This window comes from Misgurnus anguillicaudatus, chromosome 6, assembly GCF_027580225.2.
Source record: "Misgurnus anguillicaudatus chromosome 6, ASM2758022v2, whole genome shotgun sequence".
In the NCBI taxonomy this organism is placed as follows: Eukaryota; Metazoa; Chordata; class Actinopteri; order Cypriniformes; family Cobitidae; genus Misgurnus; species Misgurnus anguillicaudatus.
Window position 1 is genome coordinate 631,820 of NC_073342.2, and position 25,944 is coordinate 657,763.

General features: G+C 37.1%; 1 protein-coding gene and 1 long non-coding RNA gene across 7 annotated transcripts in view; one reads left to right on the plus strand and one right to left on the minus strand.

Annotated features, from left to right (window-relative positions):
* Window positions 1–1,350: 1,350 nt before the first annotated feature.
* LOC129433647 (uncharacterized) lies at window positions 1,351–6,671 on the minus strand. The gene is made up of 5 exons (XR_008640438.2): window positions 5,633–6,671; window positions 3,713–3,833; window positions 3,486–3,617; window positions 3,302–3,402; window positions 1,351–3,188 (listed from the first exon to the last, which is right to left on the minus strand). It is a non-coding gene; the product is annotated as an uncharacterized lncRNA (long non-coding RNA).
* Window positions 6,672–6,929: 258 nt separating this feature from the next.
* Window positions 6,930–25,944, plus strand: part of pamr1b (peptidase domain containing associated with muscle regeneration 1b) — a 174,404-nt gene continuing 155,389 nt past the window's right edge. For 3 of the 6 annotated variants that reach the window (XM_055192301.2, XM_055192300.2, XM_073868331.1), the window contains exon 1: window positions 6,930–7,190. In XM_055192301.2, the coding sequence (XP_055048276.2) occupies window positions 7,058–7,190 (133 nt within the window). In that variant the 5' untranslated portion in view covers window positions 6,930–7,057. The remainder of the gene's footprint in view (window positions 7,191–25,944) is intronic. The other 3 variants (XM_055192297.2, XM_055192298.2, XM_055192299.2) reach the window with 2 other exon arrangements.

The window sequence follows — 25,944 nt, forward strand, 5'->3', positions numbered from 1 at the left end:
ATAGGTAATTGACATTTGGCTCCCCTGGTGATTTCAGAAGGGGATAATACCGCCCCTTAATCTGCACTATCCAACCACGCCACTGCCATTTAGAACAGAGATCAGCTCATTTGCATGTTAAATGACACACTCAAAACAGCACATTTTTGTACACATCTACAAAGTGAAAATGTTAACATGCAATAATAAATTGATATTAATGATTGAAATATGATATTTTTAGCTTCACTCTGTACTCTGGGGACACTAAAGATTTATTTCCACATCTTAAAAAAAGTCTTGTGAAATGTCTTCTTTAAACTGCATTCAAGCAGCGACTAGCAATAGCAAAGAGATGTGAACTCATTGATTTCAGCGAAAGTTTGGTGACTGTCCAGTCACGCTACAAAGTTGAGAAATGTTTACTTTATGCAAATTATGAGCGACTTTCAGGAGTGACTACCAATGAGAGCGAAGCAGTGAAGTCCATGTCATCCGTCTGTCGTCAGTTACTGGAGTGGACGGTACTCATTTGTTTATGACAACCAGATTAGGAACACCTCTTTTGAAAGAGACGAGCGACGCACAGCGACAAAGTCGCTTATAATGTGAATGTACCTTTAGTGTGTAGTCCCAACACACTACATCTTATAGGAACAAAACTGTTAAATGTAGTCAAGTGTCTTATAGAGCACCTATTATGCTAATTAATTAGCATGTTAGCACGTTATTGTAATATCCCATACATGTTATTAAAACTTGAACCAATGCATTATGAGTATAATAAATTGCTTACATACCTCACAGATTTTTCTCCGTCTGTGAAACGCTCGGATTTAGATCCTGTCTCCGCCTCCCAAAATGTTTAGTGTACTCGGATTGGTCAGATGACCTACTCAACTGTTACAGGTGAACTGGGTTCAGCGTGTGTTTGAAAGGTTACGCCCCTGACTACGTGTATGTTTTCCAGTTCTGACTGAGATTCACAGGCATGAATGTAAACAAGCAGTTATATTTCTCTATAACGATGGTGTCTGTACTGCCTTACCACTTCGAGCTCGATCCAGAGAGTTCAGACGGCCGTTACGATATAAACGATGTCCGTCAATGAACGCAATTGGATTTAACTTTTTTAGGTGTCTTTAGCTCTTACAGAATGCTAAACAAAGACGAAAATGTGTTGCAAAGACATCCAAAAGGTAATTATAATGTACTACATTGCTGTCCAAACTATATGGAAACACCAAATGTAGCACATAGAAAGTATTAATTGAAATGATTATAAAACTATTTCATTTGTTAATTTATTTGTTAACATTATTTTACTATAGTAAACTTATTTATAAAAGACTGCTTACATACTATATTTGTCACACAAAGTCTCGGAGTCAATAGAAAGTTAACAATGTTTATTTAGAAAATGGGATAGATAGTGTAGAGCAAAAGTCAATGTTCAAGAAACCACACACGACGATCACCCTCGACTCACTCTGGATGTAATAATTACTGCCGGTATGAAGCACACACGACAGTAGGAGAGAGTGTTGCGTCCGTATCCTTCCCAATCCACTAGATACTGAAAACCTCTGCCCCTGCGGTGAGAGTCTAGTAACCTCTTAACTGTATAGACAGGGGCACCATCCACTAGACGAGGGGCGGGGGGTTTAGGGGCAGAGACGGGAGGATTATTACGAGCAAATATCACAGGTTTAACCTTGGATACATGAAAAACAAGGTGAACCCGACCAAGAGAAAGGGGAAACTTAAGCTTTACCGTCACCGGATTAATGACCTTAGAAATACTGTATGGCCCAATGAATTGCGGAGCCAGCTTACGAGAAGGCTCACAGAGAGACAGATCCTTGGTAAACTTTATTATAAAAGACTGCTTACATACTATATTTGTCACACAAAGTCTCGGAGTCAATAGCAAGTTAACAATGTTTATTTAGAAAATGGGATAGATAGTGTTGAGCAAAAGTCAATGTTCAAGAAACCACACACGACGATCACCCTCGACTCACTCTGGATGTAATCACTACTGCCGGTATGAAGCACACACAACAGTAGGAGAGAGTGAGCCGGTACTGCAGATAAATAGTCCAGTTCTGATCTCGAAGAGAGAGCCACCCACGCTCACAGCCGATGACAACCAGCGCAATCACCACACCCAACAGACGGTATGAATCACACTCGACTGATGGTGGGTGAAAGGCGGAGATGGAAGATGTTAAATCCAAAATTTGGCAAAGACTGGAGATAATCCACTGCGGATGCAGATGTATCCGATGCAACCCGGAAGTAGCTGGTGTACCGCCTAATAACGAAACGAACCAGCTGTTCCGAGAAACAAACAGAGTTCAAGTTCATATAATCCACAATGTTCAACAACCTGGAGATCCATTCACTGGTGAAGGTGATTGCCGATGAAACCCGGAAGCACCGCCTAATAACGAAGCGAACCAGCTGCACCGAGAAACAGTCAGGGCTGAATAGAGTTCACAAATCCACAGGCGAGTAAACTCCGGACGAAGACGAGCCTCCGGATGCCGAAACCCAAACCTGGGGTAAACAAGAGAGAAAGCACAGAAACGTCCGACAGGACAAGGCAAGGCAGCCAGACTGTGACCGAAACAATGAGCGTGCAACGAGAGACAAGACGGCATGCAATATAAAGGGAAATGTAAACAAAACACCACCGGTGAACAATTACCGAAACGAGCGGGCGGGGCTAGTGAACACATGAGGAACCGTCACCACAGGTAAATAAACAAACACATATCCCACACACAACCATCGATCACCCAGAAGTCATGACAATATTACTGTGCAAACTATATGGAAACACCAAATGTAGCACATAGAAAGTATTTGTTGAAATGAATGTTAGTTCTACATTATTTCACTATGGTAAACTTTATTATGAAAGACTACTTACTTATTAGTGCTATGTTATTACTTATTAGGATTTAAGATGTTATCATCCTGTCGTGTGCTGTTCTCCAGATACGCTTGGAGTTTCATGATCAGACTGGTCAGTATGTTGGCTTCCGACGACCCCCACACTGAAGCGAGTGAGATGGCATGCAATCACGTCCTCCTTTGAAGGTCTCTCGAACTGTGATGCCAGGTCCATTGGAATCGGGGTTTCCTTCAGCTTATCTTCAAATACCTCATCAAACACAAGCCTGATCACATCATCCACATAACTGTAAACATATAACATGCAGTCAATAAATCTTTTGTTTTGATCATTTATTTCCCTGCTTCATACATTAAGTTTTTATTTATGAATATATTTAAAATTAAAACACATGCTTACAGTATGTCGCTTGTGTTTTTTGGGAAATTAACCTTGTACTTTCCCTCTCCTGCTTTTGTTTTGGCTTGGTGACATTGTAATGGATGGCTGCAAGGTACAACCTGTAAAAATATTAACAAGCAATACATTTATTATAAAAGTAAATACTACTTTATTTAACACAGTTACTAAAATACTTAAATACCTGCACAGCATTCCAATAAATTGGAAAATCAAATTTTTTGCTGCAAATCTGAAATCTCAGGCTACGGACGGCAAAGGCATCCACTGATGATGGTGATAGAAACATTGTGAAACGACGCTACTGCCTGGGTTCCTATGATTATGCAGAGAAAAATGTTGTCATCATCAGTTATACATTTAAGACTGGTAGTGGTTTCACTAGCTAAATACATCATATGTGTTACACACCTTTGCTCCTCATATGCCAGTCAGACTCCTTGTACTGTGTGCCCACTAATGTTGCATGTTTGGCATTATACATCACGTCTACTGCTGCCTACAGTGTAGAAGAGTGTGTCCTGCTGCAAATCTAGGACATAGACAAATAAAACAAACATGTATTCAGTCAAAAAGACATATTATAACAATTGGGTACAACCACTATAAATCGATAGACTATTCATTAAAACGTTCATGTATTACATATTACATGCCCCAACATTAGCAACACACTCAGGGCCGGCGCTAGCTATAGGCAGAGTAGGCAAATGCCTAGGGCCTCAAGCTTAGAGGGGGGCCTCCATAACTGCTAAATCAATGTGCGCTAATCCAACAACCACTACTGATAGCAATAGATAAAGTTTTAAGGTGAGTTCGACTTAATGCTGTGCCGCCACCGCAAGAAGCGCAGGCGGATGACATTAAAGTAACGCGAGATCGATTGATAAGCAGACTCCTCTGTATGGTTTCTCCTTTGGCTCTCGCGGTGCTTTGATGTCATCCGCCTGACGGTTCTTGGAGCGCCGCATGAAGTTGAAGAAGCCCAGATGAACAGCATTCAAATCTCTGCAGCTGACTGATTTAAGTGATGCTGAAAGCGGCTATCACGTCCTTTGTTTCCTGCTTAGCAAAAGCGAAATGCAAAGACAGTGCAACTTGAAATAATGCATTTGCTTTGTTCTGTGTATCAATGTAATTTCAGGACAGATCAAACTTGAGCGTTGCTGACTTTGTTCAGACACTTTGAATGCGTGCGAGCATCATGTGGGGAGCTTACTATCAAAATGGTCAAGTTAAAAAAAGTTTGTATTTAAAGTCAAACAGCAACACTGCCTTTACCTAAAGTAAACTGTCTGTATCTTGTAAGTCCTCTACACTTTTTTTAGTTTTCAAATCATGAAACATGATGCATATTTATTGAAAAAAAAAAAACGATTTAATTATTCTGCTTAGTAGTTTGTCTGTTTGTGATTTGTATGGATATTTAAGGTAGCCTCTAAAAAGGTATTGCAGTACATATGAATATATCCATAGACTCAATAACTTTATACTGTATATTGGTTCAGTAAGAGGGGAATTTCTCGTAATACCCAGCTAAAATAAAAAAACAATAAAAGAATTCTAAGAGGTGTTCATCTGTTATCTAGTTATTTATGGTTAGGGTTTTTGCAGTGTGTTGTCTTTTTAATTTTACTCGTTGGAGACAGCAAAACCATTATATTGTGTTATCCCAAAAAGGTTGTGCTTTAAATAAGTTACCACGTCCACAGCAACAACAAATTTGACCTGCCTTAAAATGTTTAACACATGTGGTTTTGCATTATTTCTAATCAAATTTTAACATAAATTTAATCAATTTGTTAACTTGAAAAAAAGAAAAGTAATGGGGAAAACATGTTTTATAACTGAAGTGCTTAAATGATTTCTAACAGGGTAGAAAAAACACTTCTCACGTTATTATGAAAATTAGAGGGGTGTGAGGGGCCTCCAACATAAATTTTGCCTAGGGCCTCCAAATATCTAGAACCGGCGCTGAACACACATTACGTGTTTACTTCGTTTCAAAATCTAAGAAAGCTTCAAGTAAATACAATAGTAAAAAACAAATCATCTGTACTTAGAGTTTCTTGACTTTGATCATGAGAACAAACTTTACCGGTAACAGTTTAGCTGGTAACAAGTTTGTAAACACGTCTAAATCAACATCAATAAAAAAAACGATAGTCTGCATAATTCAACATACACGTGGATAAATATGGTACGTTGTTTATGAAATACAGTATTACAACACAAAACAATTAGCTTGTAAGCTCGCTCTACACGCACATGTTAAGCTCCGGTTACCAGTAACGTTAACGTAAAAGGCAAATAATAAACATGAATACTTACAGCCTGTGATCCAGAAGTGCACGGTAATCCGACTTTCAGGAGGAGACGTTGTGCAAATCCAGCTTCGGTTCATGAAGCAGTCATTGTGAAAACTCCGTGAATAACTTCTGACTGGATCGTGCCGGAACCGTATCAAACATTAATTCTAACCAATGTTTCCTGATGTCCTCTGTGGAAGGCCATAAAGTGCTATTTTGCCCACGCATCCAAAGAGACAGCGTCTACTCGAGAGATTTAATCGCTTAAACAATGAAACAAGAGTTTACAAACACTCGAATCAGGGACTCCCAACCTCCGCCATTTCAGCTCTCTTCGGACTCAGAGCTCTCCACCCTCGTCTTTGAGGGCGTACCCAAGCAAAGCAGAGAGGGCTGAACTATGATAATGTTGGTCTTGTCTACGTCACCAATCCCAGGAAGTAAACTGCTGCCTACAATCCGAGTTTTTGTAGTCCTAGAACGTTAGAGACGCTAACTCGCGTCATTGTTTTCTTTGGGGTATGTACTTTTTGAATATCGTTTGCATGTACTAATACACACCTACACACAAAAGGATGTTTAAAAACGTGTATCCCATAATAGGTGCTCTTTAAATGTTGAAAATCTAATGACATTTAAACAAATCTCTTTGGCTGGGCCAGCTAGGCAAACTGTAGGTTAATCAACTGAGAGTCCAGGGTTTTTGTGACAGTAATTTAACCATGCTTTCTGGAAATATCCCAGAACCAACAAAAAACATGTCCAGGAACACGCTTTGAAATCACACTGACTGAAGCCTTACATGGGACACAGGAACATATGCTCTTTGAATCAATGTTTGTCATTTAACAATGAACATTCAACATTTTTAATTGTATGTGATTTCCTTTGGGGTCATTCTCGGGTACCATCTGTTTTCAGTGTTCCTATGACTACATAATAACGGAACATGTTACTTTTACTAAATACTTTTAAGACTGAACATAAACCAGGCAAGTCTGTTAGTTAGTAGTGTTAAGTAGAAAGTGTAGAACTGAACAGAATATGTGTAGAGTACTGCACTCTATTCTGTTCTAAAGCAGTGTGGGTATTCCAGCAGTAGAGCTTTTTTAATGTAGATCCTCCTTTGAAGGCTGGACTTTGAAACCTAAAACCAGGGGAGGGAAGAGAAACATAGCAACAGATAGAGAGACAAGTTTGACTATAACCAATTTAAAGAGAGATTGTGGGAGAAAGGAAAGTGAACAGAGGATGTGTGTGTGTGTGTGTGTGTGTGTGTGTGTGTGTGTGTGTGTGTGTGTGTGTGTGTGTGAGAGAGAGAGAGAGAGAGAGAGAGAGAGAGAGAGAGAGAGAGAGAGAGAAAGAATGAGAGACAGATGGGAGAGAATACGAGAGATGATGTCAAAGCAGCTGAGTTCAGAGAGTAAACAGAACTTGAGACTGCAGCATGTGTTTATCTAGAGTGCTTCAGGGGTGCAGCCTGCGGGCATGCGGCATTCTCTCCTCGAACTACAGCTGTCTGCCCGGCATCACCCTCTTCATTATCCTCCTGCTGGCTCAAGGGACAGCCTGGCCATATGGTGAGTTTGACACCAACCGAGTCTCAGTTTGTTGTTCTTTGAGAGTTTTTATTAGTTGTTTGTCTCTGTCTTTAATTTGTTTTTTAGGCCCTTAATGTTTGGCTAATGTTTACATTCTTTTAAATCACAGCTGGATTACATTAAATCATAGGGTTACCCAGGGACACTTACCGAACAATGACTTGTTATTTTCTGTGAACATATAATATTTATTTGTTGTCTTGTGTTTTCTTCTATCAGAATTTTAATTGTAAGATGTTACAATACTCTTCTCAGACAAAACTAATAAAGTGGTAGGACAAAGGATATATCAGCTGATACATTCTGTGACTCATTTTGGTTGGATGTAAACAAATCAATCTTTGCCAATGGGTGGTGAGCACAGGGACATAAGGGCAACAGTCAAAAAAGGGAAGAGTAATACATTTTTGAGGAACACTTTACCCTCCCACATCAGAGAGCAAAGTCACATTTTTTATTTTAATGTTTTAAATATTTTAAACACAACTCTAGTTAAAGGCAGGGTAGGCAGGAATTATCTAAAAAACTTTTTTACAAATTTGCTGAAACTGTCCCTATATACCAATACACAACCAAAATGCAAGCACTCTGAAAAAGAGAGGACAAAAGTCAAGTGTCTGTAGACCGTTCACGACTGTTTTAAACACAGCTAATTATTTCCATTCGGGACGAAACAAATGATTAGCTTGCTATGGGATCTGCCCACACATGCGCACACTTGATTGATTTGAACGTGCACGAGACACTCTAGGAAGAGCAAAAGTATGGCAGAGAAAGTGCATTCAGAACTTACAGAAAGGGCATATCCAGTCAGCGAAGGCAAACAAGGTAAAAAAAAAGGAATAAACGAAGCAATCAAACGAGAGTAAATATCACGTGGCTTTTCCTTGAGTCGATGATGCGGTAGCGGTATTGTCTCCTGAGTGTAGTCCTCATCAGAGTCAACAATGCTTTCATCACGGAAACTCTTCCATGCAAAACACTGGCTTAATAGTGAGTACTAAAAGGCATCCTGTCTGTTTAAATTCATAGTGATAAAGTTAGGTGTATTATTACATGTGATTGTGACATGATGTTGTTACAGATTTGGCCTTTAAAAATGCGCGTCTCTGAGAGCAGAATGCCACGAGCACTTCCGAAATTCTGCGAGATCCCGCAGAAGGGGGGTTTGGTGGGGGACGCAGGAAATACAAAAACCTGTAGATGGCAGTCGTGTTTCATGTAGGCCATACTGACGACAATTTGTGTGCTTGACTTTATGCTGAGCGTATACTGTATGATATTGAAGTAACATGACACGGAATTTCTGTGTTTAGGCAATAGACTTTGATATCATACAAATGCACGCATTTTTGGAAAAAATCTCGTTGGCGAAGTTTTCTTTGCCTGTTACATAAATAGTCATATATTCTTCATAAAAATCAGACTCAAACGCGCATCATTTGTCTTATTTTTTCCGTGTACTTACAGTACAAGAGACGTGATGTATGATAACTGAGTCTTATAACAAAATAACTCGCGAAGACCTTTTAAGAGACCGAGCGCTTTTACGCAATATCATTAACTAGTTTATCTAACTTTACTTTTAGTTCATTTTTGCATCTGAATGTTTTAATAGCTTTAAAATGGTTGTCTTGCGCTTTTCTGCATTACTGTACAGTAGGAATATAAGTAGAAATATAAGAAAATATAAGGTAAGTGTGTTGTGTGTATTTCCTAATTATAAGCTTTTGGGAAATTGCACCAAAACTAAACGTGCATAAAAACATAAACAAGTCATTTAAATAAGCGAAAAATCTTTTTTATGAGCTCAAAATTTTGAATATAATGTGCTATTGCAAAAAATTGCCCATCTCTAAAGGAGAATATTCATCTTTAAAGTTGAAGAAACAAAAAAGTAATGTACTGATAAGCATATATATATATATATATATATATATATATATATATATATATATATATATATATATATATATATATATATATATAAGGGATGTGCCCGAAGCCGAATACGTTATTCGGAAGGGCACGGATAATGGCTTCAAAACGAATAAGGAATTCATTCGAATAACAGAAAAAATATTCGGCCAGACATAATCAAGTGTTTACTGTAACAGCTAAATTATAAAGCCCTTAAAGCACGTATAATATGTGTGTGAAGTGAATGAGTGTAATCTATAAAATTACATGAATGACATTTTCTGCGCGTCCCTTATTTAGAAACTCGAGATGTTTTGGAATTAGTTTTAAAATGCTGCTAATATCAAACTTCTTTTAATCCAACTGTAAAAAAATTACCCTTTTAGTTTTTTTGTTTTATTTAATTACACTAGACCAGAAAACCTTGATAAAATGCTGCACTCTGATAATAAAATATTCGTTAATAACTCCGTGTCTCCGTGACTTCGGTCACAGATGATCTTTTAATTACTTCAAGTTAAAGCCAGCTTCAATGTCAATCTAGGTGAATATAAAATAAACAAGTAAATAGATAAAAATATGAAAATGTAACATTTTAAAAGCAAAATTTATACTGAAGATTATTATGACATGAATTGCAATTAACATTAAAAAAGTTTGTAAATAACAACTGAAACATTTGAATTACATCTTTCTAATTACCTTGTTTAAAATCATTTTGCTTGTTTTGAACTAAGTCAAAACTGACTTTTAAATAATATAGCATACTGTTATTTGAAATTATAAACGAATATCTGATTATTAAGAATATTAAGATTAATGAGAGAGTTTTTTTAAACAGTTCATTTTGTTCGCGGAAACGCTGTAGGCTATGGACATATTTAATAATGAGCTTAGCAAGTTTGTTGTAATGCTTAATATGCTTTCGTAAATTCTTGCCAAAACAGATGTTTTTTTACTATTCTGTCAGTGCAGGTACTTGCGTGTCTGTGCGTTGCGTTTCGGATCTGTCAGTCAGCGCGAGTCTTGTTGGTCTTAATAACTTTTTAACATAAATCAGTCCCGAACTTTATGTCTCTTAATAACTTTTTAAACATCAAGCAAGTCCTGCATTTTATTTTCAAATTCCTGCATGTTTTTAAACCGAAACCAAGATGTCAGACATGACATGCATCTTAGTATTAATCATTTCACTCTCAGAAAACGTATTAGATGTTTAATTAATAGAGTATTTGAAAACATCCCACTCATTTAGACAGAATGGGTCACATGTAATGTGCTGAAAGACACAATAAACGCTTAAAGCGCTCTCAAGTTCAACGCAGATAGGCACAAGCTGTATGAGGCTTTGAAAATTAGAAGTTTGTTTTCCATGCCTATTATTAATGAGAATCAAGTTATTTGTCTTTTTGATAAAAAATGTGTAATATTATTTTTAATAAATATTTACAGTTATTTAAGTTATAATTATAATAAAAGCAAAAATTCATTTAAAATTGTAAAACATATTTAATGCTAACTTTACTTACAAATTCAGAAAATATTTTTTACAGTGTATAAATAAAACGACATGAAGGAAGTTCATTCCAAAATGTAATGCGTCTAGTTTTAGCAGCTACAATTGACACAGAAAGTCAAGAAATTAAAAACCACCCACCCCCAGGTCTGCCAATTCTTTGCCAACCCCCAATTCTAATCGATCACCTCTCACGGAATCAAAAGAAAAACGGTTTTTCAAGCTTTCACCAGCGTGTGGCGTTTTAATCCCACCCTTGCAGTTCCTTTGTTTAAATGCAAATCTAGGCCTACTACATACGCTGTAAGTTATTTTAAATGAATGTTTATAACGTATAAAATTAAGTGGATATCGGGTAACGTAATTTGACATATGTTGATATAACCTGGGCTCTCAAGTCCCACGCATTCGCCATGAGACACAGGCATTTCTGTCAGTTCACACGGTCACACGCCAAACCGTGTAAGCTATTTCTCACGCTGGGAAGTAAAATAGAACTTTTCCAATTAATAAAGGAGGTGCTGGTATACACAGAGCATTCCTGTCGAGTTTAGCAGTACAGTTTTTAGGTGTTGTCAACTTTACGCAGCGCCGCAAGACCAGACAAGCAGATGACATCAGAGTACCGCGAGAAAAATGAAAATTCAGATTTTGAGGAACAACTTATTGTTTGGAGATTGTCAATGGACGTTTCTTAGTGGTAAGTTTGTTTTTTCAGTATGGACCAAAACGCCAAATGCATAAAATAAAAATGTAGTAATATGGTAATGTCTTGGCATGATATGTTTTCTAAAATGTTTAAAAATGAACAAATCAGTTGTGCGAAACTACACAGATATATTTTTTTAATGAAACATATTCAGTGGATTCAGTGCCTCGTGGTGGGGTTGAACCGCTGGTTCAGTTTACCCCATCTGGTTCACTTTGCCCCACAGCCAACATTTTGGGAAAACTGCCTAGCTTAGTAATTCAGGCTAATCTTTAGCTAAATCATTCACATGGTTTTATACATTAGCCTATCACCAATATTTATGGTATAAATATTTAGACCTGAATAAATCTACTTTGACATAACAACCTGGTATGTATAAATTTTACTTTGATAGAATAAAAACTCTTGTTTGTCCTTCTCTTTAACATAGCCAAATAGAAATTATGATTGATACCTGTATTTGTGGTCATACGGCTACAAATCTGTATGGTTGCCTACACTGAAAAAAACAACTTGTAAAATTTACTTAAAAAAATCCTCGTAACAATTTGCACGAACTTTTTTTAAAGTAAAATTTACTGCTTTTTTATAAGTAAAACTTACCTACTAAAATCAAATAAAATTTACTTAAAATTGCATGATAAAACATATGTTAAATAATTAATTAAATGTTACTTAATTATTTTATTTAGAAGTTAGATTTATTTTAATCGTTTAGGTAAAGTCTATTAGGTTTTTTTTTAAATTGAAGCATTGCTGTCCTAATATTATTAAATAAATCGTATTTTCTGTTTGTTATTTTCTTTAACATATTCCTGTGGACCTAGTTATTTTTAGTGTTATAAATTGCATTATAACACAAAATTCATGACTGACAACAAGTCAGTCATTGAATAAACTTGATTCGGAACAGAAACGCACACAAACTGTGTTTCTGACATGCATTATCAGCACTGTGGAGAAAATTACAATACAATGTTCTGAACAGGGTTCATGTAAAGAAACACTGATCACCTAAACGGTGACTTCACAAAATTATTATTTACAACAAAACAACATCAATAATATAAGAGCTTAAACCTTTATGACATTTTGCTAACAAATATTTAAGTAGTTAAAGTTCTGATCAGGGGCCGTATTCACAAAGAATTTTAAGGCTAAAAGTAGCTCTTAACTGGTGAATTTAGGAGCAACTCCTAAAAATAATGGGCGTGTCACTCTTAACTTTAGGACTTCTAATTTTTTTCACTAAAAGTAATTCACGAAGCATTTTAGCCCTAAAAGTAGCACCTAAGTCTGGGACAGCTTAAAAGAAGTCGAGAGGACTCCTAACTCACTAAGACCTATTCACAAAGAATCCTAAATGGCTTAGGTGCTATATCCTCCTTAACACGGACAGTTTCACCAACTCAAAAGCATTGCCAAGACTTAAAAGCACACTTTAATGTAAGCATATTGTTTATGACATTTGTTTTTTACAATTCATTACATTCATGACAAGCAGGAAGTTTTTAGAATTACATGAAACAATAATATTATTATGATATTTTATATTTAATATTGTACACCAACCTGTTGCCATGCTTGCCCGTTTAAAGGCTGCAATCTCAACCCTTGACTGCGATTGTAATGCATACCACCGCCTCTCACAGACGTCCGAGTCCGCGACATAAGCGGGAATGCTGCATTGATCTGCAAACAAATCCTCTCCCCATGCGCGGGTTTATCCGAAATGAGCGTTTGCCTGCGGTTACGAGTCATCCAAAAATAATTTTTAATAATATTTGGGTCGCGGTCGGTCGGGTCGTTTGAAAAAAAAATAAATATATATATATATATATATATATATATATATATATATATATATATATATATATATATATATATATATATATATATATATATATATATTTTGCGGTCTGAGTTGCGAGCGGGTTAGTTGAAAACGTTGGTCGGGTGCCGGTTGTTTTGTTGTACATATCCGTGCATCACTGTCTCCCACGTCTCACGCTTAGTTTTGCTTGATATCTCAGTGTTGAATTTCCCTTTTATTATGTTTCTTTTTCCAGCACTAACTGGGACAGCAGCAACAGTAGCTGATCCTGCATCTAGTTGGGCTTTCTTTTCCGTTTTGGCGAGTTCATAATCCACCGTCATTTATTTATTACATTAGGCTTCTTCAATATGGGCAACATTTCCTTGCTTTAAGTAGTCTATTTAGGCTAACATGATGTAAATTAATCAAGCAAGTGTTAATGCAATGTCATTTTTTATTATGAGGCAATTGGCGGTTTTCATTTGGGTATTAGCTACCTTGATTTAATTTAATTTCATTCACGACTTTTCTTTTATATATTTCGATGGCATTACTATTCTTATTTTGTGTAGGACACATAGCCTACATATTTTAATGTTGTAATTCCATGATTTGGTGCGTCTGTGTTATGTTCCGCATGACAGCCTGTCATCTAACAGCCAATCACCGTGGTCATTGCGAGGCAGCTCGTGCATGAGAACTGACATCATCCGTAGCAACGGAGACTCACTCTTAGTTTAGGAGTTATACTTTTTCCTTACTAAAAGTAGGTCTGAAAGGCGTTGTGAATAACTTTTAAGAGAAAACTCCTAGCTAAAATCTTTTAGTGCGATTTAAGAGTACTCTTAGTGGTAAGATAAAATTCTTTGTGAATACGGCCCCAGTTCTTATTCTGTGATAAAGCTTAAAAAATAAAAATATTCAGGCGCAAAGAATTGTGGGTATTCCTTACAACATGTGCAAATAAATGTAAGTAAATTTTACTTATAATATCTAATAAGACTTACTATTCCCACACAGTTCATTTTTTTACATGCATTAATTGTGTATTTATTATCATTTTACTTAGGAAAATCTAGTTCTCAATAAATGTTATTATTATTATGTAGAAATTATGAGAGTTAATCTAATAAATATTACTACACCAAAAAGTTCGTTTTTTCAGTGTAGATAAAGGGGGTGGGTCAACTTACACACTGGCTTATTTTGCCCCACTCTCCCCTACTTGGTATTAAGAAACGGCCCTTGTTTACAGAAGCCGGAGCGCGAGCTACAAACTACAGAGCGAGTGCGCGGGTGCACAATGGTGAAAGAGCAACACACGATGTAAATAACTAAACCAGTGCTCGCAGTACAGACACTTTATATTTTAGCATACTGCGTACCTTCACTTTCTTTTGCGTGCCACCACTTTTCATGTTGCTGGTACTCTGCTGTAAAGAGTCAAAGGGCGTTTCTATGTGGCGCTGCGCAGACAGTTCGGCACTGAAGACATCAAAGTACCGCGAGAGCAAGTCGAAATGTTACAAATGGTCCGACTTTACCTTTGCTCTCGCGGTACTCTGATGTCATACGCCGACCAGTCAGCGCCGCACCATTTACAGTCGAACACACAAAGCGTCAAGGTCTGGGCCCGGTTTCCCAAAAGCAATTAAAACCCAGCTGCGAGCGATCGTTTAACGTGCATTTTTGGGAAACGCACGTAAATGAATAACGAATGTTCGTTAATACCTGCCCGGAACCCACGCACGCAGATACCCTCAGAAAACGGCAGATTCATTAACCCTCACCCACGTGTGCATGTTTGTAAGTAGTAGAAGCCAGCGTGACATTTGCTGTGACAGTTTTTAATAAAAATATAAAAAATCAATTGATATTTGACGTCTATTAACAATAATATATTTATATACAAAATGAAGTTATATGGTCATGACTTGCACATTGTGTGTTGCTTTAGTTTAATATAAAGTGCTCATTTGGTTTGGTGTATTTTGAGTGTGGCAGTCATTCTATTATCCCCAATCAATCACAAATCATCGCTTCTCATATTTCTTAATAGGTGAACTGAATCCAGTATCCAGGATTTTAAGAACTTTTTTGCCACTTTTAAAACTGTAAAACTACATAAAAAAGATCATATGATATGCCGAATGAGCATATAAACATATGGTTTTTTGTTCTCTCCACTGGTTTAAACGCCGTTTTTTTTCTAAAGAATAATGTTAAAACTTTATTGGTGGTGGTTGAGAATAATATTTTGCAGAATAATTTATATTGCATTTTAGCGCAATATAAATGTATCATATTGTTATTCTTAATATAAGAGAATAATCATATATTTTTACAACACTTTTAACTTTAAAACATACATATAAAGATGCTTAGTACAATAGCTTTGCTTCTGACTACAAGTTTCTGTAATAAATCAGTAAATCAATCACAAAATGTTTTGACAGTGCCGAATAAAATGCTTGTCAATTCAAACAAAGCTGAAAGGTGTATAAACCCATTTGAATTAACAATATCTGAACTCTTTTGCATACCTCAACTTTTCTCATGTCTTTCTTTATACCACCTTTATCTCTTTAAAATATTACTACTTTTAGAAATAATTTGTTTGCATTTTTTTTGTATACTGTACACTTTATTTGCATCAACTATACCCATAATAACATTTTCTACATTTTTCTTTCAATAAAGATAAACATATTTAATATTGTCTTAACTTAAAACTTTGTTTTTTTAATTTATAAATTAGATTATATAAAGTTTTGAAAACTGTTGAATGCGAATGTCTGAGATAAGATATCTGGAAGGAGACGCGGCGTGTTTGTCTATATAGCCACATGTTATTAAATTTATTATTTTACTCACACATTTCACAAAGTATAAATTGTAGTTGTAAATATTCATAAACTCAACACTTCGGAGGTGTTTTCCGTCCGTAAAAGGCGCAGTTTCTCTGTTCGCTATTTTATTAGATGTAGCATACGCTTATAATATAATGTACATTTTAAATTAAAATGTCTGTTCTATTTCTAATCATTTATTTTGGTTTGATCAAATAAAAAATACATAAGTGACATTAGGAGATTTTATTAAGTTAATTAATACACTTTTTATATAAATAAGTTTTGAAAAGTGTTGAATGCGAATGTCTGAGATAAGATATCTGGAAGGAGACGCTGCGTGTTTGTCTATAAAGCCACATGTTATTAAATTGATTATTTTGCACACACATTTCACAAAGTACATATTGTAAGTGTAAATATTCATAAACTCAACACTTCGTTCGCGGGTGTTTTAAAAGGCGCAGTTTCTCTGTTTGCTAATTTATTAGATGTAGTATAGCCTACATATAAAGTAAATTTTAAATAAAAATGTCTGTTCTATTTCTAGTCATTTATTTTGGTTTGACCAACTAAAAAATACAAAAGTGACATTGAGATTTTATAAAGTTATTTTAATCCATTATTTTAGTGATATTTACAAAGCCACTGGATATTTTTACAGATATGAATTACGGCTGAAAGGATTTAAAAAAATCACAAGACTGCCTATATGCGCAAAAAAGGTATTATTAAAGGTATTATAAATATAAATATGTAAAACTAAACAAAGATATCATATGCCAACTGTACAGTATGCATAGGCCTATGTTTTCTTGTTCGCTCTGCGTGGGTTTAAACACTGTTTTTCTAAAGAATAATTTTTAAACTTTATTGGTGGTGGTTGAGAAGAATTCCTCTTTCCATATGTAAAGCATTTTAGCGCAATATACATGTGTCATATTATTGTTCTTAATATATAAGAATACTAATATATTTTTACAACACTTTTAACTTTAAAACATGTATTTTTATACCACATTAATCTCTTTAAAATATTGATACTTTTAGAAAAACTGACATAATTATAAATATTATGAACAAACAATGAAACGATGTCAAAATTCAACGACACAAATAATTAAGATATTAATTGTAAATAGAGTTACGTGTATAGGCTCACACTAAATTCTCAGTTGCACTTAGTATAAATGCATTATACATACAGTCATCTTATTAGTTGTATGCGCTGTTATGCTGGCAAGAAGGGGTTGACGTCACTTTGCTGTTTTAATAGCGATGTTAAATATTCGGCAATGCCCTTATTAACTTCTGGAAACAACCGCAATGACAACGCATATAAAAATTTAGTTTTTTATGCGCCACCTGGTGGATTTTCTGTGAAGCGAAAAACATTAAGGGAAAAGGCAAAGTAGCCCCCCCGAAAACACTTGCAGAATTCTGCGAGACTCCGCGAGACGATTTGGCGAATGCCGCGGGAGAAAACGCGCATTTTTAAAGGCCACATCTGTACATGCACCGCGCTCCTTCCTCTCCGCTCGTCTGAGGTAAATCCTTCTCCCAGCAAAGCTGTCGGTGTCGCGCGTTCATGTGTTTTGGGTAGGCTTGGGAATCGAGAATCGAGAATCGATTGGAACCGGGACTAGCTTGCGATTTTCCAAGAATCGTTCAAAAGTTTAAAATTCGATTCCTAGTTTCGATTCACAGTCCGCCGACCGGATAAAGAAACCGCTGAACACCAATGAAGAAGCGTCTGTTTCGTGCATAGGAGGGTGCACGTCGAACGTAATAAAGCACCTCGTTCATTGAGTAGAAATAAATGTGTGCCCCGTCTTTGACGCGCTGCGCCGACCATCCTCTGCTGCCTCTTCCTCTGTTTATGACCCCCAGCTTGGCACTGCAGTGACTGCACTGCAGTCCGTATCAAGTAAGTAAAACAATATCTATACAATGAGGGCTCGCTAAATTTCGAAATCCCTGGTAGAAAAAGAAACGCTAAAACAATGTTAGTCTCTGAAAACAAAAGGACTTATTATTTTTAAATTACTTGAGTTCGCGCTTTTTGCTGAGCACAAGAACAAGCGCGTATTTGTGAAGAGCGGACCCAGGACCCAGGAGCGCGCATCTCAGACGTGAACACGAAAGGAATAATGGGTTTAATTATGCTTTCAGTTTCACTTCTTGTTACGTGAGGATAGTAATGACATACTACCTAACAAAATCTGAGAGAATGCAAAAACATTAAAATATTTTTCCTTTGATAGCCCGCACGGGCAGAGCGAAGATGCATTTTGATAACCCGACAGGAATTCGCAATAGCCCCGGGACTTCGGGCTAGCGATTTTGCGGGCCCTGAAAAGAATGCCTTGCACCAACATTGAGCTAACAAATTAGCCCATGTATTTTTTCATAGACAATTTATGAGCTAAGAGTGCGAATGTTAGTTAGCCCATCAGTGGGAGCACGGTAACATGTTCAAGTACCTGCAGTAGCATCATACACTCATGTGTTTTCATGAGGTTTTTAAAAATAAAGCTCTCTTGAGGAAAGTGTACCCCCTTAAAAATATATTCATAATTTATAATATTTATATTCAAGTTCATAGATTTGATATTTATATGGTTGAAAACAGCCATGTGAGAGATTAATAGTAAAGTTCATAAAAAGTCAAAAGTTTATAAAATTAAAATTGATGGAGAAGGTCAGACTATTTCCTTCAGAAAGACCATTGGTTAGCTAGCTCATTTAAAATATCCTAAACATTTTTGACCCTGCCTCTTAAAAGAATCGGAATCGAGAATCGATAGGAACCGGAATCGAAACAAGGAATCGGAATTGGAATCGGAATCGTTCAAATTCAAACGATACCCAACCCTAGTTTTGGGGGCGTGGCTTTAGAAGAAACCCAGAAGGGAGGGGCGGAGTGAATGGAAAAATGAGCTGTGTTTAAAACAGTGGTGAGAGGTCTACAGACACTCGATTTTTATACTCTCTTTTTCAGAGTACTTACATTTTACTTATGTATTGATATATAAAGACAGTTTAAACATATTTGTAAAAAAGTTTTTTTAGATAATTCCTGCCTATCCTGCCTTTAAGACTGCAAAAGCCTACCAAAGACAGTACATTCACAAACAGAGGTTAAGAATGTATGTTTAGAAAGAAAGCCCTGCCAAGACACAGAAAAGTTGCAAATTTTTAATTTTACACAAAAAATATATATGTCTTTATATAACACATGTGATGTGATCTGGAAAAATCCATCAGATGGTGAAATTTTACCAACTTTAGGTTTTGATACCAAATGAAATCTCGGTTACTATCGTAACCTTGGTTCCCTGAGAAACGGGAACAAGACAATGCGTAAGTAAATGAGGCTATGGGAGATCCTCCCCCTTTCGATTTTCTGAAGTTTTTTATAGAACAATGCCAGTGAACTGATCAATCCCTACCATGACGACGTATAGAGGCGTGGCTTTCGCCGCTACATAATGACCTTCTTTAAGGCATATTCTCAGATTCTTTTAACTGAATAACAAAAGCTGATCTGAGCAGTGACACGGCAGTTTATGCAATGTCTCGTTCCCATTTCTCAGGGAACGATCTCTCGACGTAGCTGACGCTAGAACCACGCGTGAGAACAGTGAAGAGCAGCCCCAGTGGAGCTTACTCAAACCTATGCGCCGCAACGCTTAGCAGTAGCACATAGTACAGTCTTAGCCCAGTCTGTGTAAGCCAGCATGAAAAAGATTGAATGCCAGAGCCTCTAGGGACCCAATCAGAAACTCGTTGCGACCCTGGACAGAGTACATACAGACACAGCCAGCATATAGATGTTATTGCTGCACTACACAGGGCAGCAGATAAGCACAATGCAACAAATGACCAAAGCAAGCATACTTGCGTTCGGCATCTGTTGGTGTAGCATAAGATGCACACTAGGATAGCTAGTGTGAAAGGAACAAGGATGAAGCGAATACAGCTCCATATCTCAACATTAGCAGTAACACAGCAGTACTCCTCTGTGTTTTCTCCTGCATCTATTAATGTGAAGCTGCTTTGAAACAATTAAACAAAATTGAATTGAAAAATACTGCCAACATGCGGTACACATCGTGAATATGCATTAACCAATTAGACACACACCACAACCTGAAAGTGGAGGCGACGTGTCACCCTCCCTTAGCACCCAACCCAGCAGCTTGACTGGTGGAGCAGGAATAACTCACAGAGCGAGTTTAGAAAGCACCAGGAAGTGCGTCCTTATCATAAAATTTTTTCAATTCAATTTTATTTATATAGTGCTTTTCACAATTGTTTCAAAGCAGCTTTACATTAATAGATGCACGAGAAAACACAGAAAAAACGATGGATAACATAAGCAGCAGAATACAGCGGCTAAGATTAAACCATACTAGTGAGCTAGTAATAATGTAACATATAGAAGAGGGTGCTTGTAACGCCAAGCCAGCAGAAGGAGCCCTCGCCGGAGTTCTAGCGGAGCGCTATAAAGCATGCTCACGCCATCACTTCACTGCAAAGTATTGTCAGTTTACCTGCCTTACCAAACGTTATTACATTGCATTCTGTTTACCTGTTGTGACTATAGCCTGTCTTTTGGATTACCCTTTTGTATTGTTTGCCTGGATTGGACTGCCTATTGTTATTTGATTGACTGCCTGTTTACTGACAACCCCTTTACCTTGAGAATTGGATTTGTGTGCTTCCATTGGTTTTATTAAACATCTGCAAATGGATTCAGCCGCTTCATCGTTCTCACTACAGTGCTAAGTTAAGCCAATGTCAGCTGACTCCCCAGGGGTTTTGACTAATTTCGGTATAAACGTTTTCTATACCTAGAAAGTGACGAGATGAAAACCACTATTTTTAGTTACAAACTTTCTCATAGCATCTTTAGGTTATAAAAACATAAATAATTTGAATCCATAATTTGATTTTTAAAGAATTATTATTAAAACGTATTATTTTTTCCACAAAATGCAATAAATCAATAAGAGGCTATGTAGGAAAAGGATCGACCACCTTTAGATACTTTTGATACTCTATAGGGCAGGGGTTCCCGAATTTTTTTCCTGCGCACCCCCTTCTATGTCCCAACCTGGTTGGCGCACCCCAATCCTCACTTCAAAAAAAAATGCAAAAAGCTTTGTTTTCTCGCCATAAAGACTCATGTTTAATCATGCGCAAATAACCAGGTGCCGGTTGTACGTCCGACATTGTGAAAAATATTTACACCTGTTGCACCATCTGAAACTACGACCAGACGCAGCTACGCTCAGCATAGATGATGCTGAGTAACCAGAATTTTGCGACCGAAGTGTACCTGATGGATTCTTTCCTGATAGTAATTCTCTAAGATACGAAGGTGCTAGGCCATTTAAGGCTTTATAGGTGATTAGCAATATTTCAAAATGTATGCGATATTTAACTGGTAACCAGTGTAAAGATAGCAAAATTAGGCTTATGTGGTAATACTTCTTAGATGAAGTAAGCACTCTTGCAGCGGGGTCTTAAACCAGCTGAAGCTTATTTACCTGATTTGCGTGACATCCCCCAAGTAACGAGTTACAATAGTCTATTGTAGGACCTAGAACTGATCCCTGTGGTACGCCGTATTTAACCGGGGCTTGATATGACTCCTCCTCATTTACATAAACAAAAAGATAGCGGTTGGTTAGATATGATCTAAACCATGCTAACACCTGACCACTGATTGCAACAGTTTTCTAGTCTATCGAGTAAGATTATGTGATCTATTGTGTCAAAGGCTGCACTAAGGTCTAGTAATATAAGAATTAAGATTTTCCTACGATCGGATGTTAAAAGGAGGTCATTTGTGACTCTAAGCAGCGATGTCTCTATGCTATGGTGGGGCCTGAATCCTGATTGGAACTTTTCATATGTACTATTATTCACTAGAAATGTGCATAGCTGGCTTGCCACTACGTTTTCTAACATTTTAGAAAGAAAAGGGAGATTTGAGATTAGTCTAAAATTATTAAGTAGCTCTCCCTGGTCAAGGTGCGTTGTTTTAATGAGCAGTCTAATAACTGCCAGTTTGAAAGCTGTTGGAACGTATCCTAGTTATAGCGATGAGTTGAAGATATTTAGTACTAGGTCTGACACTATAGGGCAGGGCTATTCAAATCTTACCCTGGAGAGCCGGAGCACTGCATAGTTTAGCTCGAACCCTAATCAAACTTAACCACCTGTGATTTTCTAGTGATCATGATTCATGAAGCTTGCTCAGGTGTGTTTGATTAGGGTTGGAGCTAAACTATGCAGTGCTCCGGCCTTCCAGGGTAAGATTTGAATAGCCCTGCTATAGGGAATACCTCTTTTAGTAATTTTGTGAGAATGGGGTCTAATATACATAATGATGATTTCGATGATTTTATTAATTTTGAGAGCTCTTCTATTGTAGTAGCTTTAAATGACTGAAGATGTTCTAGTATAAACTGTACTATTGGTTAAAATGGTGGCTGTTTGCATAGCTTCGATGTTTTCCCTAACAACCATAGTTTTTTAGGAAAAAAGTTAATGAAGTCATGACTATCATGTTGGAGTTTCTGTTAGGGATGCACCCGTTGACCGGCCATAAATCGGAACCGATGTCTTTTGTGTGAAAGTATTTCGAAATCTGTGCGCAGGACGTTAAGATTGCAATCTGCAATGTCTGCAAAGGACAAGTTAATCGCAGAGAAACAACAGTACATTCTCAGTACAGGCTCTCAAGTCTCACTCATTCACTGTGAGATACACGCATTTCAGTCAGTTCACACACTCATACCTTGTATTTCTAAGAGACTGATAACTTTTCCTGCTATACACAATTAATGGACGAGGTGCAGGGAAGCAGGCGCCTCCCCTAATAGATGTTATCTCACTCAAAACTTTTAAATAAAACTTGAGAGCCCTGCATTCGGCCCAACAAACTTGGTCAGACATTTAAGTTCATCACCTTGATAGAACACAATGAATATCAACGTTTGTTGATAATGCAAAACAGGCAAGACCTTTAACCCTAACTCAACCATCCATGTCATGAGCCATTTCTCAATGTCAAGGAAGGATCCTTGGAAGCTAGAATTTCGAGGATGCTACGTCATCGACGTCCGCCGAAGGACTGTTCCAATGTTGAGGATCCTCGAAATCTCAGCCAAGGATTGAGTCCTTCGTTCGAGAAATATCCCATATACAGGAAAGGATGCATATTTGTATCCTTCACGCGCTGAAATCACCCACAATCCTATGTGCGCTGCACCGAAAGCACACCTTTCAATCACGCAATGACGTAATGACGTGCACTTGCTAGCCTATTCCATTTAACGTGTTCTCCGAATGCTTAAAAGGAGCCTCACCTAGCCTCTGAAGGAAGTGACTTAGGACTAGTCCTGCTAAGGAAGTATCCTTGACATTGAGAAACGGCTACTGTCTCATTTAAGCACTTATGTTTGTATTGAATGTAGCCTACTGCACAGTTACTGCTGTTAATTTCAGATGGTTACAGTTATTGTTTTCAATAGCCAAAACCAAGTTTAGCCTAATTAATACCAAATCTTGTTTATGTATATGAAAACTGGCCCTGAAAAATCAAGATCGTGCATCCCTAGTTTCTGTTTGTTTTTGTTTCTAGTCAATTTTGCAACTGTGCTAAAGAGGAAACAAGGTTATTATGATTTTCTTCAATAAGCTTGCTGAGTTTTTTATAGCCTGTCTGTAGTGTTGAACGCTCTCTTTCCATACTGCACGCCATAACTCTAGCTTGGGGTTCTCCAATTTAATTCCATTTTTCTAGCTACCTTTTTAAGGGCTGCGGTATGATGGTTATACCATGGTGCTGGCGTTTTTTCTTTGATTCTCTTTGAGCTAATGGGAGCAACGGCTTCCAGCGTGCTAGAACAAACGTTCTTTATTTTTATTACAATATCCAGATCTTCAGGGTTATCTGCTACATGTTTCATTTGGGACAGGGCTGGGAGAGTACTAATAAAGCTATCTTTAGTAGTGGAAATTATTGTTCTGCCTAAACGGTAGCATGTTGTTGACTGAGCGATCCTATCTAGAAGTATGGTGTACGAGACAAGGCAATGGTCTGAAACAGCTTCGCTTTCTCAGGTGATATTTCTATGTCATTAATATTGGGCCCAAGTGACAGAATTAAGTCTAATCTATGTTTACAAGTATGTGTGGACCCTGTCATGTTTTGTCTAATACCATAAACGCTATTCCTAATGCATCTTTTGGGCTATCAACGTGGATATCAAACCAATTATAAGAGCTTTATCTACAGTGGCTACTAGCTCAGACAGGAATTCTGCAATTTCTTTAAATTAAAAATGACGGTAATTCACTTGCATATACAGTATTTCCCTGTATTCAGATGCTGCATTCACGTGTTCACTTATTTACATTACAATCTAAGATGCTATAATATCAATCAAACTTGCTAACACACACTCATACAGGGTATAACCAAACCCTATTCATTCACCAATCAGACCCTAACGTTTCTCTCCTCTCTTATCTCATTTGCGGCATTCCGCTGTTACTCGTCTGACGTATAACAAAGCGGCAGACATAAACACAGTCGTTTACTTGGTTGATTTGGGCAATTTTCACAAAAAAGCGAGGATAAACAAGCGTCTTTGTAAAAAATCCTGGTGGCGACGGAGAAAGTGACAATGCAACAAACATTGGTTCCGAAAGAAGTAAATTCGTTATCTCCGGATGTTTCTAAATTGGAAGGATGCAGCCTCCGGAGGTCGCATATGCAGGCTGCATACGTCATCAATTCTGGTTCATTAGAGTTAAGGGAGCATTACATTTGCAAGTCATAAACATACTACAACAATTTATGATCAATTAAAAATAGTAGTCAACTTTATAACGTTAATTGTTAATATTCTGAAATTAGACAGTCTTTATGATGCTCAGATTAGAAATGTGACCTCCAGAGGCTGCAGCCTTCAGAGTGAGAAACGACCTCTGTGTCACCGCCACAAGTTCCCAATTTGAAAGGGATTTTAGCACGAGGGGAGCATTGCAACATGTCTGCATTTCTCTGTGATGCCTCAAAATGTTGATCATTTTCTTTAAAAGGTTTAGTGTTTTTACAGTTTTAAGGTTGGCCAGTTTACAAAAAGCACAGGTGCTATTTAACAGCTAACAAATTTTAAATTAGTCAAATTTTAAGGGGTCTAAAATAAGATAAAAGACTTTTAAGACATGTTATTATAACTGAAAGTCCTGTAGCACATTTTTTTAAGTTAAGTGTATAATAAATGTTTTTGTAAAAAAAAAGAGAATCGGGTGAGAGAATCGGGATCTCAATTCCCATGGAGAAAAATCGTGATTCTCATTTTAGCATGAATTGTGTAGCCCTAGATTGTAGCTACACCACCCCCTCTCCCCTTTAAGCAAGCTTCTTGCTTATAATAATAGCCTTGTGGGGTGGATCCATTGAAACTAATGTAATCTGTTTACATAATCTGTTTTAAGCCAGGTTTCTGTTAAGCAGAGCACATCTAAGTTTTGGTCTGTAATGATTTCATTGATAATAGGTTCCTTATTGGTAAGCGATGTTAAGAATGCTGAATTTTAACATTTGAGTTTCATCTGCTGATGTATTGTTTCCTATTTTTATATTAAGAAGATTTGTGCGAGACGAGGTAAACGGTGCTCTGTATTTGTTTGTTCAAGATACAGACACAGTCGAAATGTGTTAATACTCTGGTAATACAAACTCTGTGCTGAGATATGTGTGTTCTTGACATGTCAAGGCAGCTAACAGATGGACGGGTAAGCCGATCTGTCTGTTTTCTGACCTGGACCCTGGATAGTCAGACATTATCACAAGTAAGACTATTTGTCAGATTTCTAGAGAGTATAGCACTTCC